The sequence below is a fragment of the Electrophorus electricus genome, chromosome 16, assembly GCF_013358815.1.
Source record: "Electrophorus electricus isolate fEleEle1 chromosome 16, fEleEle1.pri, whole genome shotgun sequence".
In the NCBI taxonomy this organism is placed as follows: Eukaryota; Metazoa; Chordata; class Actinopteri; order Gymnotiformes; family Gymnotidae; genus Electrophorus; species Electrophorus electricus.
Genome location: NC_049550.1, coordinates 4513489 through 4533661, shown reverse-complemented (window position 1 = coordinate 4533661; position 20173 = coordinate 4513489). Strand labels below are relative to the sequence as shown.

At 40.2% G+C, this 20173-nt stretch overlaps 1 protein-coding gene across 1 annotated transcript in view; it reads right to left on the bottom strand.

The window, feature by feature from the left end:
* Nucleotides 1-20173, bottom strand: part of myo15ab (myosin XVAb) — a 44674-nt gene that overhangs the window by 19271 nt on the left and 5230 nt on the right. Inside the window, exons 12-32 of the mRNA XM_035535095.1 lie at nt 18790-18848; nt 18464-18587; nt 18262-18357; nt 17875-18006; nt 17453-17578; nt 17295-17372; nt 15518-15672; nt 15057-15102; nt 14244-14368; nt 14005-14122; nt 13374-13549; nt 12776-12860; nt 12452-12505; nt 12032-12113; nt 5338-5468; nt 4697-4792; nt 4359-4594; nt 3767-3945; nt 2842-2914; nt 2566-2760; nt 2299-2414 (exon numbers count right to left, since the gene is read on the bottom strand). Coding sequence (XP_035390988.1) covers nt 2299-2414; nt 2566-2760; nt 2842-2914; nt 3767-3945; nt 4359-4594; nt 4697-4792; nt 5338-5468; nt 12032-12113; nt 12452-12505; nt 12776-12860; nt 13374-13549; nt 14005-14122; nt 14244-14368; nt 15057-15102; nt 15518-15672; nt 17295-17372; nt 17453-17578; nt 17875-18006; nt 18262-18357; nt 18464-18587; nt 18790-18848 — 2482 coding nt within the window. The remainder of the gene's footprint in view (nt 1-2298; nt 2415-2565; nt 2761-2841; nt 2915-3766; nt 3946-4358; nt 4595-4696; nt 4793-5337; nt 5469-12031; nt 12114-12451; nt 12506-12775; nt 12861-13373; nt 13550-14004; nt 14123-14243; nt 14369-15056; nt 15103-15517; nt 15673-17294; nt 17373-17452; nt 17579-17874; nt 18007-18261; nt 18358-18463; nt 18588-18789; nt 18849-20173) is intronic.

Below are 20173 nucleotides of genomic sequence, written 5' to 3'. Positions count from 1 at the left end.
ACACACACACACAAACTGACAAATTAAGTAATTAATTAATTATTATTATTATTGTTATTATCATTATTATTATTAATTATTATTATTAATGTTCCTGCTCAGGTACTGGATAGTTACAAATAAGGTTATAAACTAAAAATGCACCCAGAAACAAATTAACTTATATAGTTATTACTAAGATAACAATAATAAGCAATAAATAACAGTAAATAAAAATGAATAACAATATAACAACAACAACAACAACATTAAATTTCAAGCAGGGAAAGTCAGAGAGCCAGGTTAAGATACCCACATAAACCCACTGAAAACTAGGACAATATGAACTGGCCAATCCAGACTCCCTGGTTCATGTCTCCAGTCCAAAACCACAAGTACCCTAAAGCTTTGATATTGCCAGTATCTCAGAAACAAACAAAAAAACAAATGCAGCACAGCCCTGGTAGAGTTGTGTGGTTCAAGGATCAAATGCAAGACTGCCTGCGTCAGGGACCCAAACTCTAGCCACCACTCTACAGGTGGGACAGGATGAACACTTCAGAGTGAGGGGAAACATCCCCAGAAGAAACAACTTTAGACAAACACAATGGAAGACTCTCATAGAATAGAGAAATACTGCTTACCACCAAGCAAAGGGTATGTGTAGCACACAACAAGGCTTCACAAAGCGTGGCCTTTGTGAAACTGTTATATAGAGGGGAGGCTGTTATATGGAGGGGAGCACTGATTCATTCCCAGCTCATGGCCTCCCTCTGTTGGTTGTGTGTTGGCACTGCAAGCCACCTATTGCATAAATATTATTTGATACTACACTGGCCAGAATCCACCAATCCAAAACCATTTTTTTTTTTCACAACTCACTTTCTCTATACAGAAGTGCATTTCTTTTCAAATATATGTTGCCTAAAAGTTAATGTCGTTATATTCATCAACTGAGTTGTTCAGGTAAATAATTTAAATTGTAAGTTAATATTTAAATATTTAATTCAAATATTAAACCAGCTAGAATAAGACAAAATCCTCTAGTTTAGCCAATCACTAAAAATTGGTCAGGACAGAGGTAAACTGTCTAGTGCTTGTCTAATGTTTACAGCGGGACTTGATCAAAGCAGCCGGTACAGGGAATCAGTCTCCCCAGCAGAGGGCGTGAGAGAGTGGAAGGGCAGCCTAAGCCTCTTCCTGGCCATGCCTCCCCTTCCTGCTTTACTAATTGAAAAGGTGACCGAGGTGAGTTCCCACATTACCAGCCCCTCCATCCACTTTTCAGAGCCTCAGAGTGGGCAGAATTAAGAGGGGTATCAATCCTCCACCAACAGGAGCTTGGAGGGAACCTTATGAATGAGAAGCAGGGGGTGGGACCTATCTAGTGAAGCTCTGCCCCCCCAAATAAGTTAAAAAAAAACAAAAACCATGAGGGGGTTATTTTCTTAATCTGTGTGGCTTTTTAAAGTATATGGTATAATTAACAAAGTGAAAAAAATTACTTTAGGTTTATATTTAATATTTAAGTAAAGGATATCATTTTTTTGACTGAAGTGCAGAAATTAATGGAAAATAAATAGAATTCATTCACAATCAGTATGTGTGCTCTCACCTTACATAACAATAAGAGCTAATACAGCCCCATCACTGATACTATTGGTTTACACTCTAAATGTATATTTACCAACACTATAAATCTTCACAAAATGATCCAAACCAGATTTAGTGTTGGTCAAATTGACACAATCTCCATTACATAAAAATAACTTGGTTCAAAGACTATATCTCGCATACAAATTATATTAAAATTCAGAACTCCCAGGGACATTTTGCAAACATATCTGATATACTAGACTATGGTAAATATAACTACATACATAAATATAAAGTTAATAAATTTATAAATAAGTGGTACATATAAATTTTCTTCATTTATCTAGACTAAGCAGTTTCATTTGTAACTAAATACTGAATTAACATGATAAATAATTGTTGATAATGTTCTGCAATTGAAGGGTTTTATAAATGCTGTTTTACAATATTGTCTTGGGGGGTCTGAACTACATGTAACCAGTGTAACTGAAACAGGATAATTGTTTTAATAGTCAGTGATGCACACAAGCAGCTCACTAAGGGCTTTAAGCCATATTAGGTTACACACACACACACACACACACACACACACACACACACGAGTGTGCTGTGTATAATTACAGTAAGCGGATGTGTCTGGATTGTCTCTAAGTTCTCTGTCACCTGCTGTCACTGACTGAAGTGGACAACACAAACATGTCTGTGTGTGTGTGTGTGTGTTACCCTGACTGTAGTGGCCTTCAGAGATAGGTAGACTTCTTGCTGCCATAGTGCTGCCCTGCTTCGAATACAAAAGTGGTGTTTCCTCCTCCTCATCAAATCCGCTGCCAAACAGACTTCTGCAAACACACACATCCGCACACTCAGCACATTACTACAACAGCAAACCAACCACAAACCACTAAATCAAAATCACTTCTAAACACAAGCATACATGCGCACGCACACACACACACACACACACACATACATGCGTGTACGGGAGCATACATGCTGGCATTGGGCCGAACCCTGCTAGGGTCTTGCATAGAAATGATGAAGTAGGTCTTTTGTTTGGGGAAGTTGGCCAGCAGCTCAATGTCGCACACCAGGTCCATCACGTAGTCATGACCCTCAAGCTCCACCCACTGTCCTGGCTCCTTCATCATCACTGACCAGCCACGCCTACTCTCTAAGGACACGCCTCTGCATGGACAACAATGTCGCCCTTCTGCGTTAAGAGGAAAAATTTGGTGCAATTCACAGGAACACACTAAGAGCACTAACCTGTGCTGGAGAATGTCACATGCAAGGTCTTCACCAGTGGTCCAGGAATGGACAGGACACAGGAAAGACACTCCTACTCACACACACACACACACACACACACACACACATTTTTGTGCATCGCTTTTACAGAAATATGTTTCTAATCTAATGCATTTCATACTTTACATGCAGACATCCACACATTCCTGTTTAATTAAGGGAAAGAGACATGAAAAAAGGGATAACAGTACATAACAGCTGAAAAGAAACAGAATCTTATCAGTGCTTGCTTTCAAGTCCCTTCCCATCCTACACATATATGCACAAGCGTACATGTACACACACACACACACACACACACACACACACGTGCGAGCGCGCACGCTATCAGATATCAGTTCATTTAAATTAATGCAACCAGGCAAAGATGGTGAGAAAAAATGACCAGATGAGGTAAGAGGAGCTCAAAATATCAAGAAATTAAAAAAAAGAAGTGACAGAGAGAAAAGGAAAGAGAGAGAGAGAGAGAGAGAGAGAGAGAGAGAGAGAGAGAGAGAGAGGGGGTGGGATGGGGAAAGAATGGAAAGAGAAGAGAGACAGAGGAAAGAGATATAGGGGAATGAAAAGATAACAGATTAACTAGTTCAGAAGCAAGGAGAGGAGTGGTAAATGGTGCCAATCCCGAGGTCCATCTCACAGACTTGATTTCACTCATTAAATGGTAAGTAGGTTTCCATTCCATGGTGTCATGAGTTAGAGCAAGTCCATTCCAGACCAATGATGTCATGGTGATGTCATAACTTGCCCCCCTTCTCGGGTAGGTGGCCATGTGTTTGGGTATGTGTGTGGCCTCCTTCTACATTAAACACGTGGTAAAACGAGCTGTCGAGCTGCTTGGGCAAAGGTCGGTGCAGCTCAGCAACACCCCCCCCTGGGGGCATACCGTCAGAGCAGTGCACCTGAAGAACCATGCGGGCTCTTTTGCGGATTGCGGTCCACTCCAGCAGGGTCAGCGGGTAGGTGCGTGCAGCCTCTGGGCCCAGGGGTGCCTTCTGTGCCGCCTGGAGCAGCTTGAGCTGACACAGCGCTTTGAAGCCATTCAGGGCATAGTCTGACACGAACCTATGGAAGCACAGGAGGAGCTGGATGGGGGTGGAGGGGGCAGAGTCAGCCCAGATTCAAATACTGACAAGAAAGCTAAGGGTTACAGCCTCCTTTCTACAGTTCCAAATGGCTATATGGTCCATCAATGAAGAGACCCTGGTCTGACCAAGTTAGAGGACCCTGGTGCTCCCTGGAGCAAGACATGTTGCTGGTAATACCAAAGTCATGGGTTCAGTTCCTACAGAACACACATACTGTGTCACTGACAAAAATGTTAGCTGCTCTGGAAAAGAATGTCTGTAAATGTAATGATCTCTGACCTATATTGATGTACTATTGAACAAGAGCTTTGCTCTCTTTTCTCCGGTAGTTCAAAGTGCATGAGAACTCTATGAGTGTACATAGGTGAATGTGACAGATTGCTGTCTTACTTCAGTAGGTATTTCTCCATTTTCTCACTTGGAGCAAAGGAACTCAAACAAGCTGCCATCAGCAACCAGCCTCTCTCTGCGTTGCGCTTGTTTTCATTCCGCCACACTTGGTTGGCTACCTGAGCCAAAATCTCATCCCTGATTGGCAGTGTGGCCAGGCCCCGCTGGATGATGTAATTGCCAAATAGGTTCTCCTGAGCACCATTCAGGTTCGGGTCCCCCATGAAACGCAAGATCTATAAACGTTAATTAGCCCATGAGACAGTTACATTTTCAATGAATACACAAAACCCAAACATGCAGTAATAATGAGGGGATTGGGAGTAATATGGTTTTACCAGTAAAAAGATATCCCGGGCATCCTGTTTGAGGTCGTCCTCCAGACGGGTCAGAGATGTTTGTAGAGGTGTGGTAAGCATCCCAAATTGCAGTTCCTATATGCACATCACTGATATAAGTTTTGCACAAATGAGTGAGTCCTCATTATGTATGTGCGAGTTTATGTCTGTATGTTCTAGTCTTTTTTTCCCTGTGCTTCTGAACACATTGACACTGAGTGGTCACTTTATTAGGTATATACCTAATAAAGTATATTCAACCATTTCACTGTGAGTTATACTGTGTATGACTATGTATGTGACAAATAATCCAAACTTGAACTTGAACCTATCCTATATATGTGCCAAGTATGCCAAGTATCACGACTGTGTTCTGAAGTCAGCTGACTCTACTGAAGTCCTGTACCGTGTGTGTTCTGCCGGCCTTTCATGAATTATCTTGTTGTGATCAAAGGACAGGCAATAGGTGGAAAGCTATTAATATGCATTTATATGATGCATGCACTAGCAAATGCTGTTTAAGCAATTGCTCATGACTACTGCATTAGCTGATAGATGTGCATTTATACATACCTATACAAAACACATGTGGTGTGTGTGGGTGTGTGTATCTGTACTTTTACATGCATAGGTGTCCTTACCCTGAAGTTTGAGCGAATGTATTTGGTCATTAGATAGTTGTTGATATCAAGAGGAAGAGTGAGTTGAGGATCAACTTGTATTCTTGGTGCCTCGACTAGAGCCATGCAGTCTGAATGCACCTCCTTACCAGCTACAAACACACACACACACACACACACACACACACACACACACACACACCCACACCCACACACACACACACACACACACGCACGCGCACACACACACACACACACACACACACACACACACGGACATACATTTGCTTTCAGTATATCCAGACACACTGCCAATATTGTAAAAGAATACGGAAGCACTTACTGCTTTTGCATTTACTAAATTACTACTGTACAGCAATGCCAAAAAAGTCTAATGGCGACTATGGGTTTGAACTTACAAATGCGTGTGGGATACTTAATCAAATATGTACACATAACACTGAATAAAAAATGCCATGTCTACAATACAGTTTCTGGGCTGACCTAGTTAGTCACAAATTTATGTAAGGTGAAAGCTCACTGAATACTTTGAATTAGCATCACTGTCAACAGCTAGGTGGCATCGGCTGCTAAACCAAGTCCTTTGAAACTTCTTGAAATTAGACATATTAGAGAGATAATATGATCTCTCTAATATGTTATTAGCATTATTAGTATTAACCTTATTAGTATTAATGTAGCATTAGTTACATAGAGATCAAAACAACCATGTCAATAGAGACCTTAAAGTCCATTACTCCTATCCAACAGCAGGACTAATATCACTAATGTCCTCCTCAAAGTTGTCCACTTGCTTAGTACATTCATTGGCCACATACTTTCTTAAACAAATACCACCTGAACTAATCGATTCTCTAATTTCTGAACTGAAATGGTGACTTTTCAGCATACACCAAGGTTAGTTTTGGTGTCCCACAAGGGTCTGTTTTTGGTCTCTGCTTTTTTTTTCTTTATATATGCTACCTCTGTATTAAATTATTTTAAAACACTGTGTTTGCATTGCTATGGGGATGACACTGTTTCAGCCAAACCAGATGACAAATATCATCTTAATATTACTGAGGAATGTGTAAAAACAGTAGAAGTTGAAAAACCTTCTCTCACTTGATCTTGACAACACAGAATTGCTCTTATTAGGCCCTCAGGCAACCAACAATAATCATTCTGATTATGTAATAAAACGTGACAATCTCCCAGTTACACCTCGTTTAACAGTCTAGGTGTAATTATGGATTCCAGTTTCTCATTTGAAACTCATGCAAATAATATTTCTAGGACAGCCTTTTTCCACCTCAGGAACGTTGGAAAAATTAGAAGTGTACCATAAACACATGCTGCAGAAAAGCTATTTCATGCATTTATCACTTCCAGACCGAATTACTGTAATGCCTTATTATCTGGTTGTACCACAAACAAACTCCTGTTAGTTAAAAATGCAACAACCAGGGTTCTTACTTAAACTATATAGTTTAACCATATTGCTCCGATCTTAGCCACACTGTACTGGCTCCCAGTAAAATGCTGTGTAAAATGCTTCTAATGCCTGGTCTATTATGATCTGGTATATCTTGTTATATCAAAAGGAGCAGGCTCTTTTTAAGGACATAGAATAAGGAAATGTACTTCAGGGGCCAGAGCCTCGTCCTTTAACGCGCCCAAGATACGGAATTACCTTCTTGTCAATGGTCGTCACTCAGACACAGCTGCAATAGTCTCAAATTTCAGGCTAGGCTGAAAACCTATTTGTTAGGCATTGAGGTAAAGGTGAGGTACATTGAGGTAAAGTTTTAGATCTGGGGGTTCATGGCCGTTGAGAGTAATGAATGTTGTGATGCTGTCAGTTCATTTCTTTTTTGTCACTCAAGTATGTTGGCATGGAGCAGCTGAGGCCTCATGTTCCATGGAACCCTCATATCTTGTGTTACTTTCTGGCTCTGTCCTTTAAGTTGTGATGCCACGGCTAGATCTACCAGAATCCACCCTTGCACATTATATACCCACTTTTTACAAACTTTAATATTTGACCATTCAAAGATTTTGGGGGATTTCTGTTTTTTCACAGACAGGTGATCACGGTGGCTTAAAAAGAAAATAATAAGAATAAATGTTTCCATTAGCCAGAAGCCTTTCTAGTAACATTAAGCATAACCCATAATGCAAGCCCAATAGGTGAACTATTGAAACTTCATCTCAAGCCTACTCATCATTCCTGCTTGGAAGAATATGTGGTACTAATAATTTTATATTTTCATTCCTTATATTTTCATATATTACATTTTATTTGTGTTCATAGTTAATCTGTGTTAAGTGTAATGGAAGGGCCATGCTTTGGCTGTGTGTGTTAAAAGGCAGCCTGCTCCAGCTTTTGCAAGAGAGTACATCCTGTTATAGAACATAGGTTAGGGTCTCGGTGTAAATAAGTGAAGTAACCAAGATTGTCCAGAGTCTTACTTAGAGAACATGGGTAAGGGTCCTGGTATAACTAAGTGAATGAACCAAGCTGGGCTGGAGTTTTACACAGAGAATGGGGATTAGGGTCTCAGCGTAAAAAAGTGAAGTAACCTACGTGGTTTTAGACCATCAGAAAGAATAGTAAAAATCATAATAAAGCTCAGCAGATGGTTAAGTCTGAAATTGAAGCTTAGGCCACTGCTGTAATGATGGCATTTTCTTTCCCTGCACCTCCTCCATATGAACCATCTGCCTCAGATACACCACCACCTACTCCATCTGTGCCTGCGCTCAAGACATCAAAACCACCAAAGGCAGAAGTCAAAGCTGCACCACCAGATGGTGATGAAGAGGAAGCCATGCCCCAAGAGTAGAAAAGAGAGGCACAGCCACCAGGTCTCAGACACATTTACATTTATCCAGAGCAACTTACAAAAGTGCTTTGGCATTTACTCATAGAATATATCCAAGTACAGTATAGTAGGTTAGAATTAAACATACCAATGAACTAGAATACTGTAGAATACAGGGATCAATGCTGATACCTAGAAGTGCAAAAATACATAAGGTCTATCTTAAACAATGATAAGTGCTATAAACAATAAGTGCTAGAGTTTGTTAAAAAGCATAAATAATGCCCTACAATAAGTATTAAATTAGTCAGTCAATAAGGGAGCAGTGTCAGTTGTCCTTTAAATATTCTGCAAATAGATGGGTCTTCAGTCTGCGTTTGAAGACTGCAAGGGACTCTGCTGTCCGGACAGCAAGTGGGAGTTCATTCCATCATCTTGGAGCCAGGACAGAAAATAGTCTCGATGCTTGTCGGCCATGAGACCTGAAGCAAGGTATTTCAAGCCGAGCTGTACTTGAGGTTCGAAGTACTCGAGGTACAGATCGGGCTTTGACCATTGACCTTGTGTATGAAGGGGCTGGTCCATTTTTGGCTTTGTAGGCAAGCATCAAGGTTTTAAATCTGATGCGTGCAGCTACAGGGAGCCAATGAAGGGAGCACAGCAGTGGAGTAACATGTATGAACTTCGGAAGATTGAAGACCAGTCGTGCTGCTGCATTCTGGACAAGTTGTAGAGGTTTGATGGCTCTTAGAGGAAGACCAGCAAGTAGCAAGTTGTAGTAGTCTAGTTTTCAGATCACAAGAGACTGCACAAGCACCTGGGTAGCTTCCTGCGAAAGAAAGGGTCAACTCCTTCGTATGTTACAAAGACACAGAACCCTTCATAACACTTTCAAGCTCCTCTCCTGCCTTTCCTGAGGGTCAGAGAGGGCAAGGAAGCAGTTACATATCTCCATCTTCCATCCTCAGAACTGAACACGACAGGTAGCTGGTAACTCATGTGTCATTTGAGATCAGCTTCCTTAGTCACTACCGACTGGGGAAAGGTCAATCCTATATGTCTAAGAGTCAAAGAACCTGTAGACGAATTTGTGGATAGGCCTCAGCAAGCAGTCTGTGATCATGCTGGTGTGGATCAAAATGCATTAAAATGCATCTCGCATTAGATAATCAAGTCAACAGATAATCAAGCCAAAGATTCTTGCATTGGTTGGGAGGATAAACCATCTAAGAAACATATCACACATACTAAGCATGCAGAAAAACAGCTGAGAGACAGAGAGAATAAGACTCAGCAAAAGAGAGAGGATACGACTCAGCAAAAGCTCCACTGTACACAACTCTCTTTCTATCAAAGTGGCCATAGAGAGAATCAAACGGGCAGAGGAGAATGAGGAATTGATGGCAGGAGAGGCATATGAATAATGGAGAATGACAAAAGTTGTGGTCACAGTCACTGGGCTAGAAATTCTCCAAAGCTTGCACAAGTGGACTACGCATCACACCAGTAGCCTTCATTCACCATTAGCAACTCCAGAAATGACCAAGAGTGGGATAAGGCAGGACAGAAGGTAAGACACTGTCTTAAATTTTTCTTTTCTTAGACACTGTTATGCATTTTTGCTTAAGTAATGTCTCATTATTTTCAGATTCTATTCTCACAGATGAAGTTTCAGGTTTGCCAGTCACTGAACAATGGTGTTTTATGGGCTATCAAACTGTATAATAGGACCTTAAAACGTACATTTCTCATTTTGAAAACATGCTCAATAATTGTGCTGAGATTTACTGGGTAATTTTGATATCTGGCTTGAATGCCCAGTCTACCCCAGCTGGCTTTTTTCCATAAATCGTGAGTGCCTCTCATCATGATTATGTTGACACATTATGGACCCATCTATTTACATTGAATTTGATTTTGAATTTGATTATTTTTTGAGCTGGGAATGCCATGCGTTTTTGTGTGGTACTTCTTTTCCCCCTTTGTCTACTAGATATTCAATTTGAATCAAAATGGTTTCTTGAACCAGACCCTGAATCTATTGTTCTTTCTAACATGTCTTATCATTCTTCTTATTGTGCATTTAAGATTTCACTTAGTGTAGAGCAGTTAGATTTATTTGGGGTTGCACATTTCTGTCCACATTTCAGTTGTTAAAACAGGTGACAGCTGGGCTGTGATGGGTCCCTGGTTTGAGAGTGTGTCTTGCGTGACTGACTGCAGATTCTCTTTATTAGAGTAGACACTGTGTGACATGCCCACTGTAAATCAGCCTGCATTGGTTCAGTATACAGCTTCTGATGTAGATGTGATAACACATCCTCTCTTATCTTCTGATATTTGTGGGGGTCAAATAAGTTTTATTTAGGTTGAAGCTGAAAGTGGAGCCTGCTGACTTTCTCATAAGTAAGATTTCAGCCTTCTGCGAGCTCAGTATCCTGAGGCAGAACAAATACGAGCTGACATTCTTAATTTATTAATCGAATGTTAGGTTGTGGCTCCTTGCGATTCCTCACCAGTGAATTCTCCACTCTTAGTGGTTGAGAAAACTAATGGTGCTTGGCATATGGTACAAGACCTATGAACTGTTAATTCTGTGGTACACCAGATAGCTCCTATAGTTCCAAATCAATCAGCTATTTTATCCATACCAAATGCTTTATGCTTTTTCTGTCATCTTGTTTTTTCTGCCAACACATTTTTTTTTAGCATACCAGTCCAAAACTATTTGCAATATTGGTTTGCATTTACCTTTAGGGTTAATGGTCTACACATGGACTGATATCCCACAAGTGTATACCAACTTACCCTGTTTGTTTTCTGTTGTGCTTCTGTTGAGTAACTAAGAGTCCTCTATTTTGTACCTCCATGTGATAGCACCATAATTCTTTATGTGGATGATTTATTGATCACCTCTGATTCCTGAGAGCCATGTAAAACACACATTGGCTCTGCTCAGTTTGCTCACTGAATGGCCGTAAGTGTTCACCTGAAAAGTTGCAACTTTGCCAAAGTTCAGTTAAATATTTAGGTCACATTATTTCAGGTCGATCTATTGATCAGTCACAAATCCACTCGATTCTCTCCCTGTCTAAACCCATTACCTAAGCACAAGTCATGACTCTATTAGTTATATTAGGCTACTGCATGGAATAAAGATTATGTATAGATCTCACAACCCATTTCTGACATTGCACACAAACACCAATTATCAATGAAAGACCATGTGACATGGACCCCTGTGACTGATGTATCCTTTGTACTTCTAAAAACCTCCTTGTGGTCTGCCCCATGTTCAGGTAGTCCTGATCCCACAAAGCCATTTTCTTTATGTTAACAAATCCAGTGGCTACATATCCAGTGGCTACATATTGACACAGTATCTTAGCGAGAAACATCTGGTTGAATGCTATTCCAAATGATTAGAACCTGTCATGAGAGGTCACCTGCAATGTGTTTGCGTTCTCTGCGCTGCTGTTTTAGCCTGTTGAGATTTAACTGCCATGCACCTGCATGTGGCGCATGCAGTGAGCTCTACACTGACCTCTGCATGAACAATCCATAAAATATATTACTCTCATTGGCTCATGTTACACTGCTGTAGTAATCAAAATGCTGCAACATTGATACCTCATGCGACTGAAGGCGTACTACATTATTGTGCTGGACAGTTACAAAACCCAGCAGTAAGCTGACTTACCTACCGGAATAAAAATTCAAACATCAACAATGCCACGTATGGTACCTGTAACTGCTTTCTTATTTCATTTTCTATTGCCATAATACTGGTGTACTAACATAGTCTTCTGTGGCATAAGTTCAAGATTGAACTTAGTGTTGGAAAGCGAGTTAGTTATTAGTTAGTTCTGAGTTAGCTATGAGGGACTCACCTGCTGTGGCTTGCAGTAGTCCTCCCAGTTCTGCAGGAATCACCAGCTTGGAGACATTCATCACCTCCCTGCTGGCTCGTTCCTACAGACATCACATCAAGGAGCTTATGCATGGAACCTACCCAGCAGCTAACACTGGTCCAAAGCATCTCTTTTTACACATTGTTTTTATATGGTAATCCCTGGTTTATATGGTTTACTCTGTTAAAATATACACAAAACATTCCATGTTAATTTGGTGTGTGCAGTGTGCAGTGTCTTCTGAGCAAGCCACGTGTCAACTACTTCTTTTCATATAATACAAACTATCTTAGGAACCTCTACATATTATTCTAAATGGATACCGACAAACTGCAACTAAATAAACGTGGAAATAATCTTTACTGCCATTTAGAATAAGTGACAGATAATACTGCTTACTGCTTCTAATCTTCTCCTCTCCTCCTCTGCCTTCCTTGCTATGAGAAAGTTATCCTGAAAAACACAAAAACAAAGCGTTCACTTTACAGCTTGAACTGTACTTTATGAGTGACTTCATGAGCACCAGTCCAGTTTAACACACCTAGAGCACATTTCATTAGACTCGGCACTGAGTTATAGGTCCTTATTTTGGATTTCTTTTCAGATGTTGTAATTAGAGAACTGGTTTTAGATTAAATATATAATAAACTTATTAACAATACTGATTTCTGCAACAATAAGAGTAGATAAGCTAGAGAAGTATCACACTAGCAGACAACGTACCCTGATGTAGTGTTTGCAGCTGACAATGATCCAGACAAGGGAGCGGAACCTAATTAGGTTTACACGCTTTTGAATAAACCGTTTCCTGAATGCCAGCAGAGAGAATTTAAGAATTTACAATGAAAATTAAAGTTCATGTCCACATAGTAAACACACCAGAGTTAAACAAACTTATATAGGATTTAATTTATTAGTATAGTGTGTTGTTATGAAGCATGTAGATAGGACACTAGATTTGGGGAAAAGTAATTAAAAAATACATATTTAATTGAACTCATTAAAGCCATGTGGAATGGAAGGTCAAGTTGTTTCTTGAAATTGTTGTGTGACACAGTATATGTTTAACTTTGTAGGAACTGTAATGCTGCACAGTTTAGGACGTTCCTGATTTTCAGTGGATTTCAGTGCCTAAGTTAGAAATGTATACTTTAGAATACAGAATAAAATTAAATAACCATACATTTTGGAAATTAAACAGGAAAATGCTTCACCTGGCTGAAACTACAACTAACAAAACCATCAGTGATATGAGAATTGATATGGTTATACAGTGACATCATTTGTGGGACTGTTGGTGCTCATGGAAGTTATGGTTTACCTGGCGAGATAGCCTCGGCAGCGGGCCTGAAATTTAATCATGTCCGTGCGGAGCTTGGTGAAGTTTTTACGGACAAAATACATGCGCGTGTATTGCTGTAATGTCAGTGCTGCCAAGTGCCTCACACGGTCATTCTTACTCTCCAGCAACTGGTAGACGTCCTCCTTTAGAAAAAGCTTAGAAGGAAACATCATTAGTTAACATTTTATTAATACTCTTTCATGACAAATTTTACTGCAAATTATACACATAGCATTGTAAGTATAGAAAATGTTTTGAATGTATAACAAATATAACAGTTCATAACAAATGTTAAAAAAAAAAACATTGGAAGCTTTTAACTCATACTTGACTTGCTGTACTGAAATGTATTAACGCAATGGTTCCCAAAGTGGGGGTGCACCCCCTAGGGAATCATGGACTTATTGCAGGAGAGGGGTGCAGCAAGGCAAAGACGTATAAGTGTGTGTCAGAGTGGGGTATAGGGGGCTCGGAAATGTTCTTATCTACAAAAGGGGGGCGGGGCTCTGCAGAAAAGTTTGGGAACCACTGTATTAATATATTGATATATTTGTATAAAATACTGGTATAAATGTCTCAAATCAGATTTGGATCTCAGGCAGGCACTCACTTTGGACACACCCACTTGAAAATCTCCTGGTCTCATTGGACAGAGCTTCGTTAACATAAGCACACAGTTATCTCCATCTGGAGGTGGGGCTTTCTTAAGTCCTAGCAGTGCTTTATACCTAAGAGAAAATTCAGTGAAATTCAGTGAAATTCAGCAAAGAGGTTACTACATAATAGTACAGCATACTTCATGTAAATGTGTCAAACTGTGACCACTTTAGCTCTCTCTTTTTTTTTTACCTGTTTAAAAATTTATGGAAAGGCATTCTGATTGGATAGCCTTCTTTTCTAATGCGGATGGTATCCATGATTCCAGAATATCGGAGCTGAGTTGTCACCAGCTCTAGATCAAATACATCTGGTTCCTGAGGTAAGTGCAATGTGTTAATACCACCAAACCATGATAATGGACTTTATTAGAGGTCAGCGGTTAATACAAAAACATTCAACTGTTCCAGAATTCAAGAACACTGCTCTAGAATTTGAACGGGGTCTCTTCTCAAAAGTGTCTCTTTTATTACTTAAATGCATAAGCTTGTTCATCATGCGTCTTTAAGATATTCTTTGTAGAAGCATGCCCAACAAACAATGGCCAAACGAGTCCTTTAAACTGTAAACTCTCTCCATTAGAATATGGACTAGGAGTGTCTTTTCCCATCATTGTAGAACAGCACAACCATTTTGTGTATAGATTAACCAACAAGAAAAGACAGTAGACCACAACAGTAGGAAAATACATGTTGCAATTTTACTCTGAAATACAGCAGTGAGACTCCCATGAGGCTGTCATCAGCTATGTGTTTCATTCATGAAGCTCAAAGTAATGCAGACCTCAAGGCAATACCTGAGGAGTTCTCAGAGGTCAAGGTCCAACTGCATTGCTAAGCAACATTAGATGAGCAGTCTTTTGGTCTCATTGCTGTCACTGAGCACGTGTTCCACTCAAAAAAACTACCCCTCAGTTATGACAGGCTGTTCCCTCACCATAGGATTCCACATAGGCTTGACTAAAGGAGGGATTTGTGCATTGAGTAAATGATGTGCTGTAAATACCTTACTATGGTTTGGCTTTATGCAGCGCACGAAGAATGGGTTGCACCTAGAAGAGATAAGGAACAGCACATGTCGTATGCTCTGATTTCCCATGATGCAAAGTGCAATGTAGCAGATGCAAAAGAACACTTCAAAGTGAGCTTTGTTACTTTATTAACATTAATGAGCATTATTTATGATTTATTAACACTGAAAGGTATAGTTTGTGAGCATTAACTAATGCCAAAGATAATATCAATTAATGAAAACTTTTTACATTTTAACAATTAACATGCAAGTATTGATATTGTTAAGTGAAATATACATAATTTTCTGGTGTATCAGGGTATGTGCACAAGTGTGTTTGTGTGTGTGAGTGTGACATCGTTATGTTGTCCTGGAGTTCCTGTAGAGACTGCGTGTGTGTGTGTGTGTGTGTGTGTGTGTGTGTGTGTGTGTGTGTGTGTGTGTGTGTGTGAGACCTCTCTATCTTGTCTAGGAGTTCCTGTAGAGACTGCTGGAACTTGGCAGCTACAGTGGAAGGCTGGTAGCGCCGAGTCACTGTGTTACTCCTTCCTGCTGCCCCTTTCTGCTGACTCAGCATTTCAGCATGCTTTATAAAGAGGTTGGAAACTATCTGTGCACATAAATACACACACACACACACACACACACACACACACACACACACACACACACACACACACACACACACACAGAGCAACAAATATCCTTTTATTATATTTGATAAAGTGGTAGAGAACATAGGACTATCCATGAGGAATATCGCTGATCCTTTATCCTCATTGTCGTGTTCAGACTGTCACCGAAGGTCTGTTAGGGCTGTTAGACTATTAGGATAGGCTCAGGTCACATGGTTAGGGACAGAAACTGATTCATTCAGGGGAGCTCAGATCACATCACTTACCTGTGGCTCATAAATTGATTCACCTGTGACCCATAAAATGAGAAAGAATATGAAGATTTTAGCATGTTCCTTTTCTCCCTCCATGTGACTAGAGTTTCTCTTCCCAGCGACTATGCCTTAAATATTGTTTAGCCTCTATTAATTAAAAGATCAAAAGAAAAGAAAACTCAATAGATTACCCAAGTTCAGAAATAAATGGCTGGCCCAAGCTTGGTGACTGAGGATATAGGCTATCGGGGCAGGGAAGATAAAGTGGACTACAGATAAGCATCTCTGTGGCTTCCCAGGCTAATTCACATGCACTTAAGGTAGAACTGGCATTCACGCCTCTGCATCATGTAGGGACATCGTTCAATTTATGATATGTTGCCATTGTGTTGGCCTACATATTAAGTCTTGCTGGAGAATGTTGGCCGAGTCATATCAGGTAGGCTAGGTAGGGACTGTAATAGGCCGCTGAGAGTATATTTGTAAAAGCTCGATTCTGTGTTCACTAGGCTTACTAGGCACGCTGGAGAGCACGGTACCCGAATCATTGAAAATCCACTTCTAGTAGATGAAGGCAGATTTGAAGAAAGCAGTCCATGACTTTTGGTAATGCAACCTTCAACATCAAATATCCATCACCAGTGCAACAACAGTATGGGGAGTAAACGTCCATTACCAGAAAACAGAATGGGCATCACACGATTTTCAGTGCGAATGTACCTCCTTTCATGGTCATCTCACTTCTGCTGATAATGGCCAAAAAACAAACAAACCCCAAACGATAACAAACAATCACCACAACCACACCAATCAGCCTCACCTGAATACTAACTCTACACATCTGTCACCCCCTAATTACTTCCCTATATAAACTCTATATACTTTATATAAACTAGATACACCTTGACTGTAAGACTATACTGAAGATATTTATTTCCAAATTACAGATGCCAATAATTTTCTATTTTTTTAATGTACATAGTGAATTACCATACACACAATACAGTATTGTTTTCCAATCCAGTCCTTGGGGACAGCTCAAATTTAGTTTTCTAACGTAGCCCAGTTGTTTAAATAGTTCTTAATAGCTTCTCTCAAGTGGAATACAAATATGGTCAATCTGGGGGGTACCCAAAAGGGTCCCTGGGAAACACTGCACAACATTATAAGTACATATGACAATTATAAGACCAAAAGCACAGCGCAAAATAACAGTAGTGATTTGACATTTACACTGTATTCCTTTAAGCACAAATGGCCACAACACTGGAGATTTTGCTATGTAAACGCACACTAAATGGAATTGCTAACTTCAGCACATATGCATACGTTATCACACTCACCCTGTTGTGGCTCTGAATAAACAGGTCCAGAACCTCTTGCCGAACTTGGTCATAATTCTTATCCAGGAACTTCTGGACCTAGGAAGCAATAGTTGAAGGCTATAAAGTGATGTAACTAATGTGGTGCATTATTTTGTCATCAGCATTGCTGCTTGTACCTGATACGTAACTTGGCCCGCGTAGTGCTTCACAGTAAACTCTGGCAGTGGCATTTTTGGCCTGGAGTACAAGGGGTTGTCGCCATGGTGATAGTGGCACTTCTGAAGAAACGTGTGGTCAGTGGCCTGGCATAAGCAAGGAACAGGATGAGCGACTGTGTTGCGTTACTAGGCAGGGTTACTGTGCTGGGTGACTGTGCTCCTGTAGCTGAGCAGGGCTAATAACACCAAGGTCATGGGTCCAATCTCCATGGGAGCATGCATATGGTGAAAATATACTGATAAAAGTGTAATTCACTCTTCATAAAGGTGTCTGTAAAATGCAACTACAGTGATGTTACTCTGGCTAGTCAGTTGAAATGGAATTCACCATGTTGAATTGGACCAGCCTTATAGGTGAATGCTATCAGTATAGAAGGTACCTGGGGAAAACAGCTCTGGTCATCAAGAATGCGAAGAATCCCATGAGGCTTTGCAGCAATAAGGTCTATGCATGACTGGTTGTCAGTGAAGGCCACTTCCTTCCAGCTGATTTGTTCTCGAATATATTCCTCCTACATTGGTGAGGTGTGTGTGTGTGTGTGTAAGAGATATTAACAGTTGGTTCTTTCTTAACCCTAGATGCACTTTCAATAGATATGTCAATTATATATGTCCACTGTGCAAAAACCAAGCTTTTGTATACTGATATGTTTTTTTTTTGTTGTGTGTGTGTGTGTGTGTGTGTGTGTGTGTGTGTGTGTGTGTGTGTGTGTGTGTGTGTGTGTGTGTGTTTGTGTGTGTGTCGGTGGGTGTGTTTGTAAGCTCACCTGTTCTTGTTTTAGGATGATTTTTGTGAAGAAGTACTGGATTGTTTCATTGGCATAGTTGATACAGAGCTGCTCAAAGCTATTAAATGTTAAATCCTGAAAAGGAAAAACGCAATAATTTGCCAAATACTCTGTGTGAGTGTTTGAATTTGCACGTGTGAGCTTTCATGTGTGAATGCTTTCACAGGCTTTCTTCAACTACCTCAAACCCATATATATCCAATATGGATATGGACAGTGCCTCATTCCTTGGGTAAACCCGACCATTGATCCGCTCCGTCAGCCAATGAAAAAGCAGAGAATAAAGGATCTTGGCAACAGCATCTCTGATTGGAGAAGAAAGAGGATCAGTGCAAATGCTGTTAAGTAATAGGAGTACTCATCATTATCAGGTTAACAGTAGTAACTAATGGTCATGGTAGCATGTGTGTGCATGTATGTATGCTTGTGTGTATGTGTGGGTGTAGATATGTGTGAGTGAGATAATTGTGTGTGTGTGTGTGTGTGTGTGTGTGTGTGTGGGTGTACCTGGCATCCACAGCACTCTCTACAGAAAGAGGAGTATATATCTTTTCTTTCATTGCCTCCTGTAAAGAAAGCATGTCAAAGAGAAAAATGACCACAGGCATGTCAATCACACTTCATAGAACCAGTTTGGTGGCCCTAAATTCTAATTTCTCACTATCTACATATCTTGCCTATTAGTTTCAGTGTGTAGTATGTGAATAATTCACAGCTGTTACTTAATATACTAAATACTGAATATGCTGAATACTGAATTGAATATTTCTTAGAATTAAGAACGAAATAATAAGCCTCGAGTTAAAGAGGTTAAAATACCTAATTATGGGCCAATAAAACGAAACAGAAAAAATCTAATAAAAACAGCAGTACAATGCCAGAAATACAAATTAAAACCAGAACAAGAAGTTCTTAGCAAACATTTTTGATTTACAGCTTAAGAAAGGAACGCTAAACCAAAAACTGGGGAACGGCCTGGATACACAAACAGACACACAAATACACACACACACACACACACACACACACACACACACACACACACACACACACACACACAAATGCAGCATGTGGAACTGATACAGGGTTAGGTGATAGATGATCCAGACTGATTGAGATGTAAACTCAAACCTGTGCCCTCTGGATAGCAGAGCTTTATTTATTAAATGAGCAAGATGTTCAGCATGACACACACACATGCACACAATCAACCAAAGACACAAACTGACACAGGTATGCACACTGACACTCACACACACACACACACACACACACACACACACACACACACACACACACACACACACACACACACACACACACACACACTCACACACACTCAAACACACACACTTGCACATACATCTACATACTGCCTTTCATAATGCTGTGAAAGAAAGCAGACATTTGTGATTTTATACATGGTTCAAGGCCACATGACCCTATGTGACATTTGGTATGCTTTGTGATCATGGCTGATTCCACTGATTCCAATCTGTCACTGATAGCATGTTCCCAAATGTCTCCATGTCTTATCTGTCTTCTCTACTATAGGTCTGTGTGGTTTCCCAAATGGGTCTCATATGGGTAATATGATTTTAATGAAGTCCGACATTCGAAATCCGCAGACGTCTCGGTGAGATGTCATGATAACAGTTCCCGCTCGATTCACTGAAGGATACCCCAGATTGAATTACGGTGGTTCCAATAACACCAGGCTCAAAGTAATTGCGATTACTTACAGGAAGACTAAAGCTCAAGTGCATTTTCTAGAATTCCGTTGCTTTTCTTGAGATCTTGTGCCTTTCTTTCTTTCTGAGAGTTGCTTGGTTTGTCTGGAGTAGCCTGGAACATTTGCTTCGCACTTTAAAGGTGATGTCATTGCAGCTTT